We start from the raw sequence: 19,470 nt of genomic DNA on the forward strand, positions 1-19,470 counted from the left end.
TATATACATATATATATATGTATATATATATATATATATATATATATATATATATATTTATGCTTTGTACCTAGGTGTCCTCCCAAAACTTCATGTGCTCATAGATGGGGTTTGGGAAGGTGACTGGATCATGAGGGCTATGATACTCATCAGTGGATCCGTCCACTGAAAAATGTATAGCTAAATGTGATGTTAGGAGGTAGAGCATGGTGGGAGAAGGCAAGTCATTGTGGATGTTGCGGGAAGAATATATCTACCTCCTTGCCTATTTTTTCTACTTTCTGGTGCCATGTCATTGGCTGTTTATTCTCTGCCATGCTGCCCTCCCCTGCCGTGGAGTCAGCCAACTAATGACTGAAATCTCGACAAATTGTAAACCAAAGTAAACCCCTTCTCCTTTAATTTGCAGGTGTCAGGTATTGTGTCTCAATGATGAGAAAATACTTGAGATGGTAGCAAAACACAATAAAGTCCATGTCTGACAAGCAAACAGCTAACAGTGTACTCAACCATGAGAAGTTACAAGCTTTTCCTGTAAAATGAGGGACAGGACAAGGAAGGCCATTCTCACAGGCCTGGAAGTCCTACCCAGGGCACTTAGGAGAAAGAAATAAGAGACATCTAAAAAGAAAAGGAAGAAGTGACATTGTTTCTGTCTACTGGTAATAAAAACTCATAGATACATGGGTGCAGTTATATAGAAACCCTAAAGATTCTAACAATAAAACATGACAATTGATACACAAATTCAGAAAAGATACAGGATACAAAATTAACATAAAACTTAGTCCTAAACTTAGTCCTTAGTCCTAATCTTAAGCTATCCCAAAATGAACGCTCTCAATCTCCGGTACCAAAAAAAAAAAAAGAATGTTCTGAAATCCCATTTACAACACCAACAATAACAAACAAACAAAATATAGACAGAAATAGCTAAATTTGGAGACTAGGAGATGAAAGATCTGTATAATAAAACTTTAAAACACTAATAAAGGAAATTGAAGAAGACACAAATGAATGGATTGATGTCCCTTGGCTAACCACTGGAAGAACTGATAGTGTTAAGCTGTCTATACTAAAATGATCTACACCAAAGCAATCTACAAATTCAGTGCCATTCCTATCAGAATTCTAATGTAAGTTTTCACATCCATAGGAAAAAATAACATGCAGCTAAGTAAGGTGGAGGATATGTTAGTGAAACTGATTTAACAATTCCACATTGTATGCATATTTCAAACATTACACTGTATGTCACAAATGTATAGAATTATCATTTTTAACTAAAAATAATAATAACTTCATAGAACATCATATCAAAGCAATCATATTTGTACCACACATTCTTTAAAATGCTTAAAAATTTTATATATTTGAAAAACCAAAAGATAATGCTGTATTAAGATGGTACCAATTTACACAGTACGTAAAAGAAATCCTTCTTATAAATCCTTGCTAATACCGAATGCCCAAACTTTTTGATCTTTGCAAACTTGATAAACAAAACCAAAACAAAATGTTACAATGTAGATTTAACTAGCCAGCTTTACAAGTGTGTATAAACAGGGTTTTTTGGTTTTTTGAAAGCCATCGAAAGTCCATTTTTGTGACTGTCTTGCTCATTTCACTTGCCCATTCTTCCACAGGGTTCCTTGTTCTTTAATGTACTGATCTCTCAGTTCTTACTGCATTTGGATAATTAAGAGGCTTTTTTCACTGTGAAATGACAGATATGTTTACCAATTTTGTTATCCTTGTTTTTGGTTTTCGCTTGTTTTGTTCATTTTTTTTTTCACTTACTGGGTTTTGTCAAACAAATTTTTAACAATGTGTATGTAACTGAACATATCAATCTTTAAACTTTATGTATTGATATTACAATTGTAAGGATTGTGCATACTTTTGGATTTTTAAAGGTGTTTTCATTAATTTCTTAGGTACTTGGATGGCTTCTTTCAAAACAACTAAACATTCCAAGTGAAAATTCTGTGTAAACCACCCCATTGTCCCAACATCATGTATTGAATAATCTATCTTTTACTAATTTGAAGAGGCAACTAACTTATTGTATTTCCAGAATCAATTACTTAAGTTCAAATTATATGTCTAAAGCTCTATTTACTGACATTTCTATTATAAAGAGTATTATTGGCTGTTCTACAAAAGATAATAATCTGGTTTACATACATCACCACCTTTTCACTCTTAAAATTTCTAATAATTATATAATGTTTAATTCTTTATTGGATCCTTTTGCCTCTTTAGATAGCTTACTTATACCTTTATATACGGTTTTAACAGGTCTCATCAGTATCTAGGGTTATATTACATAAGCCAATGGCCAGAAGTAGTCTCTGTACTTTGAGCTCCTATGAAAAGAACTTTAACCTAATTTACTGCAGAAATAAGTTGATATTTAACATAGGAGTCTAATTTCCCTAACAGATAGCTAGATCTAGTCAGTCACAGGCAGCTAAGCTTCAGATAATCAGAGGTAGTCAGCTGATCAGGCCATGTCTAGATAAATAAAACTCTACCCTATAACCAATCAAGCTATTTCTTTACTTTTAGTGCTTGTTCTGCCTCTAAATCCTAAATTCCCAAACTGCAGAATTAAGTTCTTTGAGCATTTTCTGTTTTTGAGTGCTACCTGATGCGTGAACCATTTATTGCTCAAATTAAACTTTTTTTTTTTGTACTGGATATCAAACTCAGGGCTGTATGCTTGCCAGGGAGGCCAACTATATCCCCTGCTAACTTTCACTTTTAATTTAACACTAGACTCTTCTCAGAATTACGAAGATAATGGAACACAGCAGTGTATGTAATTTTGTTGTTGTTCCCACTCCACATTGTCCACAACAGCTCCCAGTATACATAATAATTACTATTTATTATGATTATTATTTATGGAGTCAGAATATACTCAGATCAATCTCAAAATTTTTATTATACTTAAATAAATGAGTCCATACTGTTAAAAATAAACAATAAAACAAATAAACAAAAAGGATAAAACTCCTACTAGAATTCCTAGTAATAAATATAGAGAAATGAACTGTGTTAGTCATCATTTTGTTGTTGTGACAAAATGCCTGGAAAACAACTTAAGGGATAAAAGGTCCTTGGCTCATGGCTTCAGAGGTACCAGTCCATGGTAACTTGGATTTGTTTCTTCCTGGCCCCTGGTAAGAAAGGGCATTGGGAAGGAAAGATGCTCACCTAAGACAGCCACAAAGGAAATATACATAGAGAGAGGGAGGGACAGAGACAGGCAGAGAGAGGAAAAAGAAATAGGAGGAGGAGAAAGAAGGAGAGAGAGAGAGAGGGGAGAGAAGGGACAAAAGGGGAATAGAGGGAAGAAGAGTAGGGGGAGGGGAGGAGGGAAAGGGGAGAAAGAGCAAGCAGGCAACAGTGGTGAACAAGAATGAAAGATTCCCTCTAAGGCTACACTTCCTATGACCTACTTTCTCCAAACACATCCTACCATCTGAAGTTTTCACCAACTCCCAATATAGCCACCAGTTGGGACCAAGCCTTCAACAATGACCCTTTGGAAACCACTCCAGATACAAAGTTCAACAGGAGAGAGATCGAAAATCACTGGTTTGTTGTTATTGTGCTTTGTTTCCAGTGTAAGAGGCTGAAATGGGACCTCATGTATCCTAGGCAAGTGCTGTATCACTGAGCTACATCCCTAGACTACGGGTAATACCACAGTCATAACTACCATGAGCAGGATCTCCAGATGCATGCAAAAATTGGTAGCAAAGGGGGAAGGTATTTACATAGTCTCAGTAATTCCTACCAAATATTTAATTATTATGGTGACAATCCAAATCAAATCTTTATACATACATACACACACACACACACTTTTAAATTGTGGTTGTCAGATAGAAACACTGACTAATATAATTACTATAGCAAATACCTGAGATAAGAACTCTATGAAGAGAAAACTTATATTTCGGCTCATAGGTTGGAGTTTCAGTCCATGATGAGTTGGCCCCTATTTGGAAGGAGTATCATGAAGGGAATATGAGGCAGGGAAAGCCATTCCCCTCAGGACCAGGACTAGGGATAGGGACCAACAGACAGAGACAGAGAAGGAGAGAGAGATCAGAGTCCCACCACCTTCTTAAAGAGCATGTCTCTCACTAGGCCTCATATTTGAAATTTCTACCACTTCCCAACACCAACAACCAAGAGGCTGAGCCTTTAAGAAATGACCTCTGGGAGACAGCCCAGACCTAGACTATATGTTTTCTTTTGTGTGTATTTCAGGTATTTTCTCATTGCTGGAATGAAAAAACCGACACCCACAAGTTAAAGGAGGAGAGGTTTATTTTGGTTCACAGTTTGTTGAAGTTTCAGTCTAGCTGGCTCCAAGGCCAGGTAGCATGGCAGAGGGGCATGGCAAAGGAGAAACAGACCCTGGCATGACAGGCAGGAAGCACCAGTCTTCCCTCTGCTTTCCCTTTTTATTCCATGCAGGATATAAGCCTATTGGTTGGTGCCATTCACCCTCAGTAAATCCACTGAGTCACACCCAGAACTAAGACAAACCAATCAGTGGGTTAATCCAGCTCATATGCCCATGATTCAGTCACTCCCAGAAGTCCCATATGACTGCATAAGGCTTTGAGAGAACATTTAGATGAAAAAACATAATAGCATCTTTACGATATAATAAAAAATATGGTAAATGCTGCTGCCTAGTGCCATCCAAAGGAAAGCAGGCTCATGAAAACATTATATTGTGTCATCATCCACCTCATTCAATGGATCTTCCACAGTGCGACTTCTGGCTCTTCCCCAAAGTGGAAATGACCATGAAAGGACATTACCATGTTTGAGTCAATCTAGAACATCACATCAAGGCAGCCAGGCTGCATCCAAAGACACGACAGAAAGAAAACTTCAGGATCGTTTCAAAAAGTGGTAAGAAAAATGAGATACACGTGTTCAAAACAAGGAACATATTTTAACGGAAACTAATAGCAACATGTCTATTATAGAAATAAATTTTTTAAACATTCGTTATAGTTTTTGATCACACAGCATAATCCCTATAGAGGTGTACACTGGATCTTTGTATGGTTAGCCTATAAATTTTTCCCTAATAAATAGAAATGAAAAGTGGAATCTTTATCACATGCTTGCCAATTTATAAAATTAGCAGTGTTCAAAGTAATTTTAATAAAATTAAGTGTGATTTCTTAAAAATTATATCACTGTAGTAAATGAAATTGCAATTTAATATGACATATTTGCAAATATAAATTCATCATCATACCTAAAATTATTGTAGCAAGGAAGTTACACTGTTTTCTACCAACACCTCTCTCTTGCATGTTCTCAAGAGACGTATAAAACCTCACTTTTTGCTGCTCATTTAATGTACTTTTCAATAACCTTATGATAAGGGATGCCAGGTGCTTGCCATGTCCAGTTTTAACTCTCTAACTTAATTTCTTAAGACTTACCGTGGTTTCTTGGAAGCTGTATCTGTGTATATTCTTTTCTGGGCAATTATACGTGGGCTAGTTGGCCTTACAGGAGTGCCCTCCACTCCTTATCTGTAATGTCACGTTCTGAGGTTTTTGCTTTCCAGTCCACTTAGTCTAAAATATAATAAATGGAAAATTCCAAAAATAAATACTTCGTACTTTGCAAGTGTGACCCTTTTTGTGTAGTATGAGGTAATCTTGCACCTTCCCTCCTGAGATGTGAATCAGTCTTTTCTCCATCATCTCCCAGTATACACTACCCACCAACTCATTAGATGCCCTCTAGATTATCCGATTAACTGTAAAAGCACTGAAGCGCTCACGTTCAAGTAAGCCTTATTTTAGTTAATTTCCCTAAGTGAAAACTTTTAATGTTGTATATTGTTATTAGCAATCATTATTACTCTGTCATTGCGCCTAATTTATAAATTTAACTTTGTCGTAGGTAGGTATAGGAGAAAATATAGTATAGGTAGGGTTCAGCACAGTGTGATTTTTAGGAATCCAATGCGGGTGCCGCAATGCATTCGGTCTTAGGTCTTAGTAAGAGAGGACTACAGTGCTGATTGTCAAGTAAATTCCAGGGAACAAAAGAAAATGAGGAACTGGAGTTTCAAGGGACTCCCCAGTAACAATAACATTACTGGAATCTCTTCCTCTTTCACAATTCTAGGTCATTATGTAGTCCCCAGTACTAGGGCGCTGAAGTTCCAGAGAGGTTTTGCGACCTCTAGATGCTTCCAAAGGCGCATAGCTAAGTGAAACGCACTTCACGTATCGCACACCACCCTGTCCGCCCCGACTGCACCGCAGGGCTGGTGGGGACTCAACCATGGCTCACCTCCGCTCTGGGAGCGTAGGAGCGCTGACCCTCCCCGCCGCCCGGATCTCTCCACCGAGCCTGCGCAGCCGGCGCTGTGGGCGGTCCGGGAGGCGGAGCAGGGTCTGCAAGCCTGGCAGAGTCGCGCAAGGCGCAAGCCGCCGTTACCAGTTTCGCGTTCCTGTCACCTGCGTTTTGGTCGCCTGCTTGCCGCGGCAGCATGGGGCCTTCGCCGCGCAGCCTGGAGCTCTTCTACGATGTGCTGTCTCCCTACAGCTGGTTGGGCTTCGAGGTGACCCCCGGGGACCCGCCTGGGCCTGGAGGGCAAGGGCACCACCCGGGTTGAGGCTCCTGCAATTCTTGCCGGCGCACCTAGGGTTACCATAAGCAGTATGCGGGACTGGGGGTTACTTTGTGTCACAGTCACAGGTTCCCAGGAGAGAACTTGTTTCCTAAGACAGAAGGTACAGCCTTCCCATGTTTGAGAACAAGGCCGACCCCAGAGAATCAAGGAGAAATCCACGGCCACTTCTTGACCCTGTACTGTCAGAACAGGAGGGAAATCATGGGCAGGAGCAAAGATCCTGAAATTGCGAAATTGATTCTGGGCGTGGAGGACAGTGTGTCCTTTGAGACAGAGCCGACCAGAGTGCCCTTAGCACCTCTGTGCTGGGTGTAGAACCTCTGGCTAATTGGCAGCCGCGAGACAGCTCTTAGCGAAGTGTTTTCTGTCTTCCAAACTGTGCTTTTTGCTTTCTCGGGGGTAGGTCCTGTGCAGGTATCAGAACATCTGGAACATCAAGCTGCAGTTGCGGCCGACCTATATTGCAGGGGTCATGCAAGACAGCGGTAGGCTGGGAGAAGCATTTGGAGCAGGGCTGGGGGTCATCTCATCTCAGGAGCTGTTCTTAGCTGGTCTTTATTAGGACCTGCAGCTAATACTGTAATTTGCACTCTGCCTGAGACCAAGGGAGGGGTCCTTCAACCCTAGAAGCCATATATCTTCTCTCATCATCCTGTCCAATTCTCCACTGCCAGGAAACAAGCCACCAGTTCTGATTCCTCGAAAAGCCCACTATATGCAAAAAGACCTTAAGCACCTGAAAAAGCATTTCCAGATCCCCCTCAGGTACCCCAAGGATTTCAACTTGGTGATTCTTCAAAAAGGTGAAAAGGGCAGAAGAAAGTGGGCCAGAGGGTTGGGGAGACTGAGTTAGTGCAGCCCGGGGTGGAATGATCTTAGCTGAACCAGCGCGAGGCAGTGAGATCAGTAAAAAAGGGACAAACAGGATGAGGTGGTTATGGGTAACAGGTTAAAGGTAGCAGGCAGCAGTGCCCAGAAGCAAGTCAGAACTGGGAGGAGTTTGTTCTCAATCCAGACACAAAGATAAGGGCTCTAACCCTGAGTGTATCTGTGCTGCAGGAAGTTTGTCTGCCATGAGGTTCCTGACTGCCCTCAGCATGGAGCACCCAGAGAGTCTGGAAAAGGCGTCTAGGGAGCTATGGATGCGCGTCTGGTCACGGGTGAGGGCTAGACTCTGGGAATCCACTGAGAAGGATGACTTTCTGACCTTACCCAGGCCCATTTCCAGTTACAATCCTGCCCTCCATTACTGTTGTTTCCCTGTCTTTACTACTCCCTTCTTGCTGAGTGTCCTCTTTTTCCCAGGACGAAGACATCGTGGAGCCCCAGAGCATCCTGGCTGTGAGTGACCTGGCCCTGCCCCTAGTGCCATCCCAGGGAATCTGAGAACAGTTGGTCTTGGTCTCATATTCCATGAAAGAACTCATAGTGATCTATGGAGGAAAAAAAAATGTGTTAGAAGAGACAAGTTACTGAAAAGTTGGCATTAAGAGGATACTCAGAACAGTGTTAGTGAGTGGGGATGTAGCTCAGTGGTAGACTGTGTGCATGGTATGCACAAAGCCCTGGGTTCAATTCTAGTACTAAAAAAATGAAGTCTTGGTTGAAAGAGGAAATGCCAAGTGTGCAACACGTGGGTAAAATGCAGTTGGTGGAAGAAGTAAGAGGCTTTAAAAAGACAAAAAGAGCTCTGGGACAAATGTCAGAGTGAGAGCAGACGGAAAATGCCCTCAAAACACTGAACACCTGCTACACAGACAGAGCTTAAAAGTAAGGCCTCCTGTGGGGCTAAGTGAGGAAATTCAGAGCATGTTATTCCTCCAGTTTATAAGGGACAGTCGAGGCACATTCATAGCTAATGTGTGAGATGCCAAACCACACCAAAGCTTGGTGTTCGAAAGTCTGCCCACTACATCTAGTGTCTTGGTTCTTGCAAATAAAATTTTTAGCCTGCTGTTTTGCTTACTATTTAAAACTTTCCCATGACACTTTTGACTTTCTGAAAGTCCACTTCTTTGTTTCTGCATAGTTTTCTTTCTATTCTCCTCTGGTTAACCATTTTGTCTGAGACACAATTCTCATTTAATTTGTCAAGGGAATGGCTCATTACCATGGACTTTGTGACCTCTTAATGTAGGTTAGGTTGCAGTGATTCTCAGCTAGGGCTGTCCATCAGCATCATCTGTCCCACCTGGTCCCAGCCTGGAGTCTCTTTGTGGTCATTCACTAGGGATGGCCTCCACATTAGTTTTTCTTTTTAAGCTCCCTTGTAGATTCTGATGTGCACCAGGCTTGAGAACCACTGGTCCCAAGCTTTAATGATCAAGCTTAAGCCAGAGCCTTTATCATTTCTCTTGAAGCCTAGCAAAGGGATGTTATCATAACATTGTGTCAGAGTCCTCCAGAAATTCCATGGAAATTAGAAATCAGCCCTTGATTTGAAAAATGAGGTATTTAGGAATTCTGAGAAGTGAGAAAGTAAGCATCTTAAACTTGAAGTCTAGACACTTAGAGATTTGTACCTCCGAGCAAGCAGTGTGTCACCTCTGACCCCTTCATTTGTGAAATGAAGAGGTGGGACTAGGTGGTCTGTAAGATGCCCTCTGATGTTCATTTCCTCTGGTTGTGACTCTTCCCACCCATTTCAAATTTTGGAAAAAGGGGAGTGTCACTTGACAGGGATAGACTGCCACTTGAGGGTGGGGAAAGACATTACCAGGAAAATTTGAAAATAGCTAAAGGAAAAACCAGTTTTCTCCTGAGCACCTGTTTGCACAGTGCACATAAAGCTGTGTCCCCTGCTGTGTTCCCTCAGGCAGCACAGAAGGCTGGTTTATCTGCAGAGATAGCTCAAGGCCTTCTAGAGAAGAGCTCCACAGCCCAAGTAAAAGATCAGCTCAAGAAAACCACTGAGGCAGCCTGCAAATATGGGGTGAGCAACTTTCCTTGTGTTCCCAAGTCCTGTTCCAAAGATGAAGACAGTCTCTAAGGCAAGGGACTCCACACTCCTGCTCCAAAGCCCCTCCCTCATGCTTCTTTCCCAGGTCTTCCAGACAACCCTCATCTTCTCCCCTTTCTCTGTCTGAGCCTAAGAAAGGCGGAAAAGAAAAGGCAAGAGCCTCAGTGTCACAGGCAGGGAAGTCACCTTGGTCCATGTTTGCAAGCTCCTCCTTGGTGGCTGGACTGCTATGACCTCGGACAGTTGTTGCCCGAAAGCCCTCTGTCCCAGCCTATAAGCACCACTGCCTTCTTCCTGCTCTTCTGCTTTCTGTAGGCCTTCGGGTTGCCCATCACTGTGGCTCATATAGATGGCCAGACACACATGTTATTTGGCTCTGACCGCATGGAATTGCTGGCATACCTGCTGGGTAAGTTCCGCTTTCCACTCCAAGCTACCTTGACACCAGCCCCACCCCGATTGTATCAGTTAACCAGGAGCAGGCCTTCAGAGCAAAATTGCTCTTCACACTTCCCACAAGGAAAACATACCCTACCAGTGATGCTCAAGGCTGAATTGGGAGGAGCCAGCGGGTCCCTGAGGAGAAAAGGAAGTCTTCAGCAAGCCTCTTCCTTGAAGCCAAGCAGAGCTTTTTCTAGAAAACTCCTGAGTCTTATGGGCCATCCCCCCTGCTGCTAGCACACCTGAGAATAGTGTGTAAACATCCCTAATTTTCTTCGGAGAAAAGTGGATGGGCCCTGTGCCTCCAGCCCTGAATGCCAAACTTTAAGCCTGTCTGGAAGAAGCAAGCTGTTGCAGGCCACCTGCTCCAGGTCCATTGATTTGCCCATTTGATAGATGTGCCCTTGGCTTTGGGGGCTGTCTGTCTTCTGCCTATCCCCAGGGATGCCCAAGAAGGGGTCTACTGTAAGCCGTAGTTGCCTTTACATAGAAGCTTCACAAAATGCCTTTGGAGAAATCCACATTATTCTTTTCCAAAAGTAAATCTAAGGTGATTAGCTAAAGCATTTCTGCGTCTTGTCTGTCCTAGTGGTGTTGGCATACTCATTCCTGCAGTCACACCATGTATGATCTTGGGATTCACACAAAGAACTCTTTCCAGATTCAGCCCACCAGTCCCCAGCCCACCAGTCCCTCAGTCCCCCAGCCCACTGTGGGACAGCTGTGCAGGACACATGAGAATCAGACCTACTTTCTTTCACTTGAACACCTGTCTCTGGGACTAAGCTTATGTCTCTGACCAGCCAAAGTTATGGGGTAGACAACAGTCTGGGCAGTGCACAGAACCAGAGAATGTTCCAGCCCAGATGTTTAAAGCAGATCCAACCACCTGGATGAGCAGAACCAGAGTGAGGTATGGTACAGGGAGCAGGCCAGCTTTGCATGCCCTAAGGTACTCCATTGTCCATCAGCACTCCATTGTCCATCCCTTGACCCAGATACGGAGCAAACCCCTAGGCTTCTGGCCCTGGACTCTATAACCCATTTCCTTCCATCCACCTCCCTATAATTTTCCCATCCCCATGGTATGTGTCCAAGTCCCTACCTCAGTCTCTACCTATTGTGCACTATCAGTCCTGTGAGTTTCACCAGCTTTCTGGCTTTGAACCCTCTCTTCTAAAAGTCAGACTACCTTGGACACCTGTTAGGAACTGGGTACAGAGCCTTGCACAGTGCTGGGGGCCTTGAGATGTAAGCATCAGCTTCCCTTTGCCTCCCCCCGGGCTGTTCCTCACCTCACACCCCACTTCCCTCTTTTATCCCCAGCACTTTCCTCTCCCCTTTCCCACGATCCCTGCATTTTCCAGGATTTAAAAGCCTCTTTACCCACAGTTTCTACAAGTAATACTAATTACTTGTCCAGATTACTTCCCTTTTCAAAGAATTTTTGTGATGTGTACAACTAATGTAAAATAAAAATATGGGAAAATCGCAGTCTTTATAAACACAAGAACAAAAAAAATGCAGTATAGCTTCTTGTTGATGAGAGCTACCCAGAGCATGGTGAGTGCTGTTTTATTAAAGTATTTGCCAAGGTGATCTACGGTTGGCAGGGTTACATTTTATAACCTTTTTTTAAATAACCTTTTATATCCTTTTTCCCACTGTACATTTATTACTAAAGTTGTTTTTTTAATTGAGGACAAATAAAATGCAGCCCCTTGGATTCTTTTTGGGTTGTTTGTTTGATTTTGGGGGTTTTGGTTTTTTTGTTTGTTTGTTTTTTGAGACAGGGTCTCGCTCTGTAGTCTAGGCTGGCCTTGACCTCATGTTGATCTTCCTGCCTCAGCCTTCCAAGTGTTGGGACTACAGGTATGTACTGCTTCACCAACTCACCAGTCAGCTTGGTGGACTCTTTCAAGACAAATTATACATTATTTACATGTCATATTTTACTAAGAAAAAGAAAGTTGAAAAATGTTCCAGTTTTAAATTGCAGACATGAGCTGGGCATGGTGGCTCATGCCTGTAATCTCAGCACGTGGAGGCTGAGGGAGGAGGATCACCAAGAGTTGAAGACCAGCCTGGGCTACATAGTGAGTTTCAGGTCAGCCTGAACTAAATAGCAAGACCCATTTAAAAAAAAAAAAAAAAGACAAATAATAGATATGGAGAAACTATAAATGAAATTATTCTCTTTTTTTTTTGAAATTATTCTTTTTTCAAGTTAAAGACATTTATTATGGAAGAAAAACATGGGGATTCTTTACATGATAAAAGATTTCGTGGCTGGGGATTTAGCTCAGCGGCATAAGCGCCTACCTTGCAAGCAGGCAGTTGTGAGTTTGATCCCTGGTACCGATAAAAAAGGAAAAAGACAAAAAAAAAAAGAAAGAAATAATCCTCTTTTCAACCAAACCCATGCTCCAGGGTGTGGTTGGTTCTAGCTGGTGTCAGACTAGAAAAATTCTGAAAAGGGTGTGTGGGGTGGAGAAACAGCTAATGAAGGAGAAACAAGGAATCAGAACTTCAGTATTTGTTAATTACCAATAAATGATAGCAGAAGTATTTATTCCCTACTCCAAGCCTGTGGCTGAAACTGGTATCAAAGAAATGTGAATAAACCCTGCTCTCTTCTTCAATCCCCACCCTTCCTTTCCAGCAGTCAGGCTCACCTCTGAACCTAGGCACACTTCAGCTCTCCTTCCCAGCACCTGGCACTTTGTACCCTGTCATATAGTTCCTTACAGAGATGTCTTTCTGGACTGTAAATTTCCTGCCTGTGAGATTCATCTCTGATCCCCTGTAGCTAATTCAGGGTAAAAATCTGTTGACTCTTTAAGTTTGATAACACTCGGGTTTGAGGTAGCAGACCATCATGCAATGTGAGTTAAAGTATAAACTGCTACAACTTCTTTGGAGGGCAGTGTGGCCATATCTATTAAAAATTTCAGACACATAACTGTAACCCCAGCATTTGGGAGGCTGAGGCAGGGGGATCATAGTGAGGTCAAGGCCAGCCCATGGTAAGAACCTGTCTCCCCCCGCAAAAAAAAAAATTCACATTTAAACATATAAATAAAGACAAGGGCATGTATTGCAAAATCAGGAAAACACATAAATGGCTATCATTCGTAGAACCACTAAACAGTTGTTCCCTAAAATAAAATCAAATACAATACAGAAAAATATTTAAAACATGGAAAGGTGACAAAGCATATCTATAGCACTGATAGGGAAGGGATATGAGGGTACTCTCTGGGTGATAGTAATGTGTCGTGTTTTAGTTATAATTTCGATCATAAAATTGTATGTCTTTATCAGAACTCAAGTAATGCTACACTTAAAATCTGTGTGTTAGAGATGCTGGTCCATGTCTGTAATCCCAGCACTTAGGGAAACTGAAGCAGGAGGATTCCAAGTTTGAACAAGGCCTGTGCAATCTGGGAATTAGCAAGAATATTTTAAAATTTAAAAATAAAATGAACTGGGGATGTATCTCAGTGCAAAAGCCCTGGACTCAATCCCCAATACTGAGGGAAAAAATAAAATGTGTGTTCATTGTAGGCAAATTTTATTCCAAAGGGAAACAATTAACAGTAAATATAGAGCTGTACTTTTGTGCACATTAAAGTAGAGAGAAGTGGACCAGCGTCTGCAGACTCCTTTGACCTGTCTCAAAAAGAAGGTACACTGATGATGGACAAAGGCAAAGAGATGAGAGACAAGTTATAGAGCAAGTGTAGTGCAGTGCTAAATATAAAATCAAGGTGGTGGATGTAAGAGTGTTCACTGTAAAATTTTTTCTGTATATTTTTAATACTCATAATGAAATGGTCTTTACTTGCTGAATGCTGCTCTATACATGTTGATAAGGGATCATCTCCAATTTATATCATTAGGTGGAGAATGCAAAACACAAAGCAGCATGTGTCTGAGTGTATTCAGGGAGTCCATGTGGATGACCCTGGTGTATTTACAGTCTCTGGGGGTAGGGTTAGTGTTTACATAGAAATTCAGAAACTTAATTACTTCTAGAGATGGGACTGAGCAACTCAGGTTCAAGGGTAAACAGGAGACTTGCTTCTTATGATTATCCTCTTAACTACTAGATTTTATAAGACTATAGTCTATTTCTAATTAACTACTATGATTATATGTCAGTAGTATCTTTAATTTTTTAAAATTTTATACCTATACATTGATAGTCTTACTGTCTCTCATCACCATGTGGATACCTTAGCTCTCCAACCATATCACAACACCCTGAAGACCAAAATCAAATGTGTCATTTCTCCCAGGCAGATACACTTAGAGGTTAGGACCTCTCTACCTACAGTGTAAACAACTGCTTCACAGTGCAATTGACCACATAGCAGGATGGTGCCCCCTGCTAGTCTCACACAGATGTGCTCCAAGTCCAGCCTTGGCTGCATGCACTTCCCTGAGCTGAAGGAGCAGGGTAGGAAAAGGATGAGAAGCGGGGAGCATGAGAGGAATGGTTGCAGAACATCAGAGGTGTTTTGTTGGGGCATCATGATGAAAGAAGCCAAAGTCTTCGGAGAGGTTTTAACACAATGGTTAAGTAAGAGCAAGGAGTCTGAGCTTGATGGTGGGTTCACCTCTGATTAGCCACTCATATCCCTCAAGTTTCTGATGTCATATCATCATCATAACTACCTTCTATATATTCTGCATATTTTAAGTTGCTTTATGTATTCATCACAGTAAAGCAATATATAACCAAGAACCCCACACAACTATAAAGCAGACCCAGATTTAGAAATGTAAAATCACACAACTGTGTGGCCACAGAGACAAGCACACAGTGGGAAACCCCAAATCTCACAGGAGAACTGACTGTCACCTGCCTTCTCTTTGTTTCTATCCCCCCACACTTTCATGGTCATCCACCAGGGTGAGGTGACAACTGCAGGCAGAGAGCCATGCATCAGCCTCCACAGTGTTGGCCAAAAGCAGACAAGAGGAAAATGATTGACTTAAATGGTTCATTCAGGTTTTGTTAAGGGTATTAAGTTGATAAAGTGAAGAAGGAAAGTAAATCCCTTGGGAGATTGCTATAGGTATTCAAAACACTAGGAACTTCCATACTGCTTGTCTCGACATATTTTAGAATTCATCTTCTTCTTAGAATTTATCATTCAACATGAAAGAAGAACAATTACACATAAGAAGGCATTTGTTGAATTTATAAACAGCTTTACTGAGATATGGTTTGTCCTTTTGAAATATACAATTCAATGGGATCTCCCCTGCAAGCATCACCACTATGTAATTCTAGAACATTCCTCAAAGAATCCCATCAGCAATTACTTTGCAGTCTTCACTCCCCCAATCTGGCCCTAACAATGCCTGTGTAAACCACTTTCTGTATCTTAACAACATCGTGTTTATTGACCAAGAAAATTGGATGAAATAAGCTCAAGGTTATTGAGTGACAGAAGGGTATGCTAGTCAAATAATGGCATATTGACTCAATAAAATATCAGATGTTCCTTAGAAATTATTATACTAGGGCTAAGATACAAAGGCCAGTAGTAATATGTGCTTAGCGTGGGCAAAGTCCTGGGTTTTATACCTAGCACCAAAAAAGAAGCAAAGAAGAAAATACTAAGGCTATTTCAATGGGTAAAATACATACTTGTAAAGTGTTTCCAACATTTTAAAGATACAAACTAATGAACATATGCTGATCTCAACTAGAGTACAGGTTGATTTATATAGGCATAGCCTGAAAAGGATGATAAAAATTTTAAATGGCCACATCAGAGATAATCATAATTCATTTGTTCTTTAGCTTTTAAATATTTTATAACATTTGTTAACAAATGGCAAATTACCAAAGCAATTTAAAATTATTAGGATAGAAAATACATTTTAAAAGACTCAGCCAGCAGACAATTCAGTCTTTCTTATTTGATCTACTTTTTATCCCAACTAACAGATCTCTGAATTACACCTTCCTTTGCCAACCAAGAGATTTAAACTACAAAGGTTCGAGTTCTCCTGGGTGGCATAATGTCTCACACTACAGATATACAGACCCATGCCATTGTACCCCTTGCCTCCTAGCCTGCACTGCCTGCGCTCTTCAAACTGACTTCTGGACAAGTCTCCCTCGCTAATCACACATACCATCAGTATTTGGTCATTCTCTTCTTCTCACTTACCAACCAAAGATCAAAATCCTGATCCAGTCATACTTTCCTGGAGCTGAACGGTAAAGAGATTGGTGCAAAACAAAATTACCAGCAGCTGTTCTCCCACTCATTCCTGCTTTGTGTAGTTCCACCTCAGGCAGAAACCACAGCCTGTCCTGTCTCTTTCCTCTCTACACAGCAATCTCTGACAGAAGGTCATTGGGACATTCTTCCACTACCCACATATGCTGCTACCGACATTTTTATACTCATGTTCATTGTCTCTCACCCTCTCCCCTCACACACACACACACACACACACACACACACACACACACACACATACAGAAAGAGTCCACACATAGTTTTAGCGGCCCTAGCTAGGTCTCCACAACTGTCACCCTTGGAGACAAGGAATTATACATGCTATCTGTACCTCTGTTGGTCTGTCCAGTGCTAATACACTGAAAGAAGAGCCCAACTTCAGCAGACCCAAGGACACAGTAGACCTCTAGTCACCTTCCACCTCCCAGCACCTCCTCTCACACCCCATAACTAAAGAGTGGTTCTGGGATTCACTGAGGGTCGTGAGGCCCCCTCAGGGGGCTTCTAATAAAAGTAATGACTCTATTGAGCAGATATCTAAGTACTCAGTGCTGAGAATCAGTACATTTCAGGGATTCCACAATGAATGAAACTTAACACTTCCCTTGAGAATCTCACAGTGCAAAAAAAAAATAATAATAGATAAACAAAAAAGTAGCATATACCCAGGGAAAGGCTCACAGAGAAAAGAAGGGATGCCAGGAGAGGATGCAAAAGGCTCTACAGCAAGAGCTTTGAAGGTGTATTTGAAGAATAGAGAATTAACTGGGCCAAAAAGTATAGATACACACACACACACACACACACACACACACACCCTTCAGAGTAGTCTGTGGAAAACAGGGACACTAGAGAAGTAACTGCAGAAGGACAGCCCATTTTGGCTCACACCAATAGCTCCCTGTGCAACACCTGGGTGAGATCTACAAAGATTAAGCCACTGCCTCTGGCCTCTGCTTCCAGTCAACCTGGAGAGTAAGGTACAAAACAAATTACCCAAATGAAAGGCTGTGACACAGTGCTCACAGAACAGGGAGGGGGAAAGGCTAGTTGGAATGCAGGTCCTAAGTACAATGATCACTGTGAGTGGGAAAAGCCCTCTCACTGGGTAGTGGCGCAGAAATCCAGGTGGGGCAGTAGGAGGAGGCCACCCTGGAGCAGGACTGTGAGGAGGAAGACTGGGCAGAACAGGGATTGGCCCAGGAAGGGTTGAGGCCAGTGGGCTCCGCCTCCTTCTCTGCCTTCCCCGCCTCTGTCACCAAGCTCCGGTGACTGCTTTGTAAGATTTGCGAACCAGGTGAGCAGGAATTCCTGTGACCCCAGCCACCAGCCCGGAAAAAGGTAGTGGGAGTAGAACTGGGTGCCAGCAGTTGAGGGAACTCACATTCTGGCTTCAGATTTGGCCTGCCTTGAAGCTGTTGCCATTTCTGAAAAGGCCTTCCCTGTCCACTAGCCTCCCAGCAGCTGTGCTGACTGACTCCTAGCCCCAAACTGGAAATCTGAAGGAATTAAGAGCAGCGGGGAGGAGGTATGTCTGGCAGATGTAGGGTGTAGAAAAGGACAGCGGTGACAAGGACCAGGCTTTTGTAAAACCGTGTACAAGAAGCTGTGTCCTTATAGTATGGTTGAGTCAATGCGCAATTTCTCCCTCCAACCAGAGCATGGACTGACTGTGGGGGAATCAGAAGACTGGGCACACAGGGTAAGTGATATCTCTACCTCCCTTCTGTCTCCCAGGACCAAACTGAGGACCTCTGGAGGGAAAGGTGGAGGGTGGAGGTTCAATCACAGTCATAACAGGGCAAGGGCACGGCCTCCTCTAATGCTTGGATTCCAGAGATGCCAGTGTGCAGAGGCCTCAGACAGGCGACCAGCCCTGATGTTGGATCCTGGAAGGCAGATCTCGGGGAGGAGACAGGAAGGGAGGCAGGACCCTCACACAGTAAATTCACCCAACAGCTAGGAATCAGAACTTAGGGCTGATGCCTCAACTCTTCTCCACACCCTGATAACTGAGAGGAAATGATGGAGCTGGTAGTTTATTTGGTTTGAGATTAAAGAACCAAAATCCCAAACAGAAGCGTAGAATGTGCTTACTTTGGCATCTGGCACAGCGTGACGCCAACTGCTAGTTTACCCAAAACAGCGGTGTCTTTTTGCAGGTGCCCTGGGAGGGGCCATGGTGCCAAGCCAGTTGTGGGGGATACTGAAGAAGCCATTTCTTTTCCTGAGCAGCGCTTTCCTCCTCCTGGGCCTGACTTTGCTGAGCGTACAGCCAAACCTCACCCATGTTGCTTATATCTTTCTCATTTTGGCTGGTGTTCTCTTGTTTGGGTGCCTCCTGACTGCTTATCTGGAATGGCACCTCCAATCAATGCAGAGATCAAGACAGTCAATGCAGACTGAGAGCCAAGAGACCACAGGCAGAGGACGGTGAGTTAAGGGTGGGCAGGATAATCTGAATACACCTGAGGTTTGTTCTCCTTCTACACCTCTAGTCTCTTTGCAAAGACTGCTTTCATCTGTCAGTCAGGAGTCAAGGCCAACAAAGGGTTTTTTTGTGGCTAGCATACCAGAAGAGGGAAAAGAGGTCCTTTCAGGAACTAATGACCTTATTTCTCCTCAGAGACAATGAAGCTTTTGAGGTACCAACCTATGAAGAAGCAGTAGTGACTTCAGAGTCACAGAACCACCCACAAGAAGTGGATCAGCCACCCTCTTACTGCAGTGTTGTAATCGCCCCAAGACCTGAGGGGGAACAGGCTCCCCAACTAGAGAGACCCAGGACAGGCAGACTGGAAAATCGTGTGGGCTCCGAGGGGTCCATTTCTCTGGGAGGAAACCATGCAAGACCCCTTGTCAGCCTCCGGCTTCGGGGACCACGTGTTGTATCCACTGCTCCTGATCTGCAGAGCTTGAGGGAGACCCCCAAATTGGAGCCCCTTACTCCACCCCCAGCCTATGAGGACTGTTTTGCACAGCCAGATGATAACGTTTTCTATGAAGACAACTGGACACACTCTTAGGCAACTCATTACGGCTTCAGTGTCTCTGTAACAGACCCATTGACTCATTTGACCAGCATTTACCGGTGTCAGGAACTGCAG

The 19,470-nt window shown here is 42.7% G+C and overlaps 2 protein-coding genes and 1 long non-coding RNA gene across 9 annotated transcripts in view; 2 read left to right on the top strand and 1 right to left on the bottom strand.

Annotated features, from left to right (window-relative positions):
* LOC134476443 (uncharacterized) overlaps window positions 1-6,419 on the bottom strand; it is a 141,506-nt gene extending 135,087 nt beyond the window's left edge. For both annotated transcript variants that reach the window (XR_010048093.1, XR_010048094.1), the window contains exons 1-2: window positions 6,355-6,419; window positions 5,490-5,627 (exon numbers count right to left, since the gene is read on the bottom strand). This is a non-coding gene — a long non-coding RNA (uncharacterized LOC134476443). The remainder of the gene's footprint in view (window positions 1-5,489; window positions 5,628-6,354) is intronic.
* A 9-nt stretch (window positions 6,420-6,428) lies between these two features.
* Gstk1 (glutathione S-transferase kappa 1) lies at window positions 6,429-10,663 on the top strand. Its single transcript, XM_003475280.5, has 8 exons — window positions 6,429-6,625; window positions 7,101-7,182; window positions 7,372-7,500; window positions 7,757-7,857; window positions 8,003-8,038; window positions 9,513-9,629; window positions 9,972-10,065; window positions 10,177-10,663. Exons 1-8 carry the CDS (start codon window positions 6,554-6,556, stop codon window positions 10,332-10,334), a joined length of 789 nt encoding a protein of 262 aa, XP_003475328.2. The 5' UTR covers window positions 6,429-6,553; the 3' UTR covers window positions 10,335-10,663.
* Window positions 10,664-17,464: 6,801 nt separating this feature from the next.
* On the top strand, window positions 17,465-19,393 carry Tmem139 (transmembrane protein 139). Of its 6 annotated transcripts, none has more exons than XM_023567452.2 (4): window positions 17,474-17,660; window positions 18,022-18,065; window positions 18,744-18,796; window positions 18,990-19,393. In XM_023567452.2, the coding sequence occupies exons 3-4, from the start codon at window positions 18,759-18,761 to the stop codon at window positions 19,387-19,389; spliced, it is 438 nt and encodes a 145-aa protein (XP_023423220.1). In that variant the 5' UTR covers window positions 17,474-17,660; window positions 18,022-18,065; window positions 18,744-18,758; the 3' UTR covers window positions 19,390-19,393. The 6 variants fall into 6 exon arrangements, with proteins under 6 accessions (XP_013014330.1, XP_023423220.1, XP_063106725.1 ...); XM_063250655.1 differs by having other exon boundaries at window positions 17,484-17,660; window positions 18,510-18,796; XM_013158872.2 differs by having other exon boundaries at window positions 17,487-17,660; window positions 18,526-18,796.
* Window positions 19,394-19,470: the final 77 nt, after the last annotated feature.

This window comes from Cavia porcellus, unplaced genomic scaffold, assembly GCF_034190915.1.
Source record: "Cavia porcellus strain 051 isolate PalLab524CR breed Dunkin Hartley unplaced genomic scaffold, mCavPor4.1 scaffold_6, whole genome shotgun sequence".
Taxonomy (NCBI): Eukaryota; Metazoa; Chordata; class Mammalia; order Rodentia; family Caviidae; genus Cavia; species Cavia porcellus.

Coding starts and splice junctions, on each gene's coding strand:
- Gstk1 (XM_003475280.5), top strand. CDS start 6,554: ATGGGGCCTTCGCCGCGCAGCCTGGAGCTCTTCTACGATGTGCTGTCT. Junction 6,626..7,100: donor ACAGCTGGTTGGGCTTCGAG/GTGACCCCCGGG, acceptor TCTCGGGGGTAG/GTCCTGTGCAGGTATCAGAA. Junction 7,858..8,002: donor GGATGCGCGTCTGGTCACGG/GTGAGGGCTAGA, acceptor TCTTTTTCCCAG/GACGAAGACATCGTGGAGCC.
- Tmem139 (XM_063250654.1), top strand. CDS start 17,985: ATGGTTGAGTCAATGCGCAATTTCTCCCTCCAACCAGAGCATGGACTG. Junction 18,066..18,509: donor CAGAAGACTGGGCACACAGG/GTAAGTGATATC, acceptor TACCCAAAACAG/CGGTGTCTTTTTGCAGGTGC. Junction 18,797..18,989: donor GAGACCACAGGCAGAGGACG/GTGAGTTAAGGG, acceptor ATTTCTCCTCAG/AGACAATGAAGCTTTTGAGG.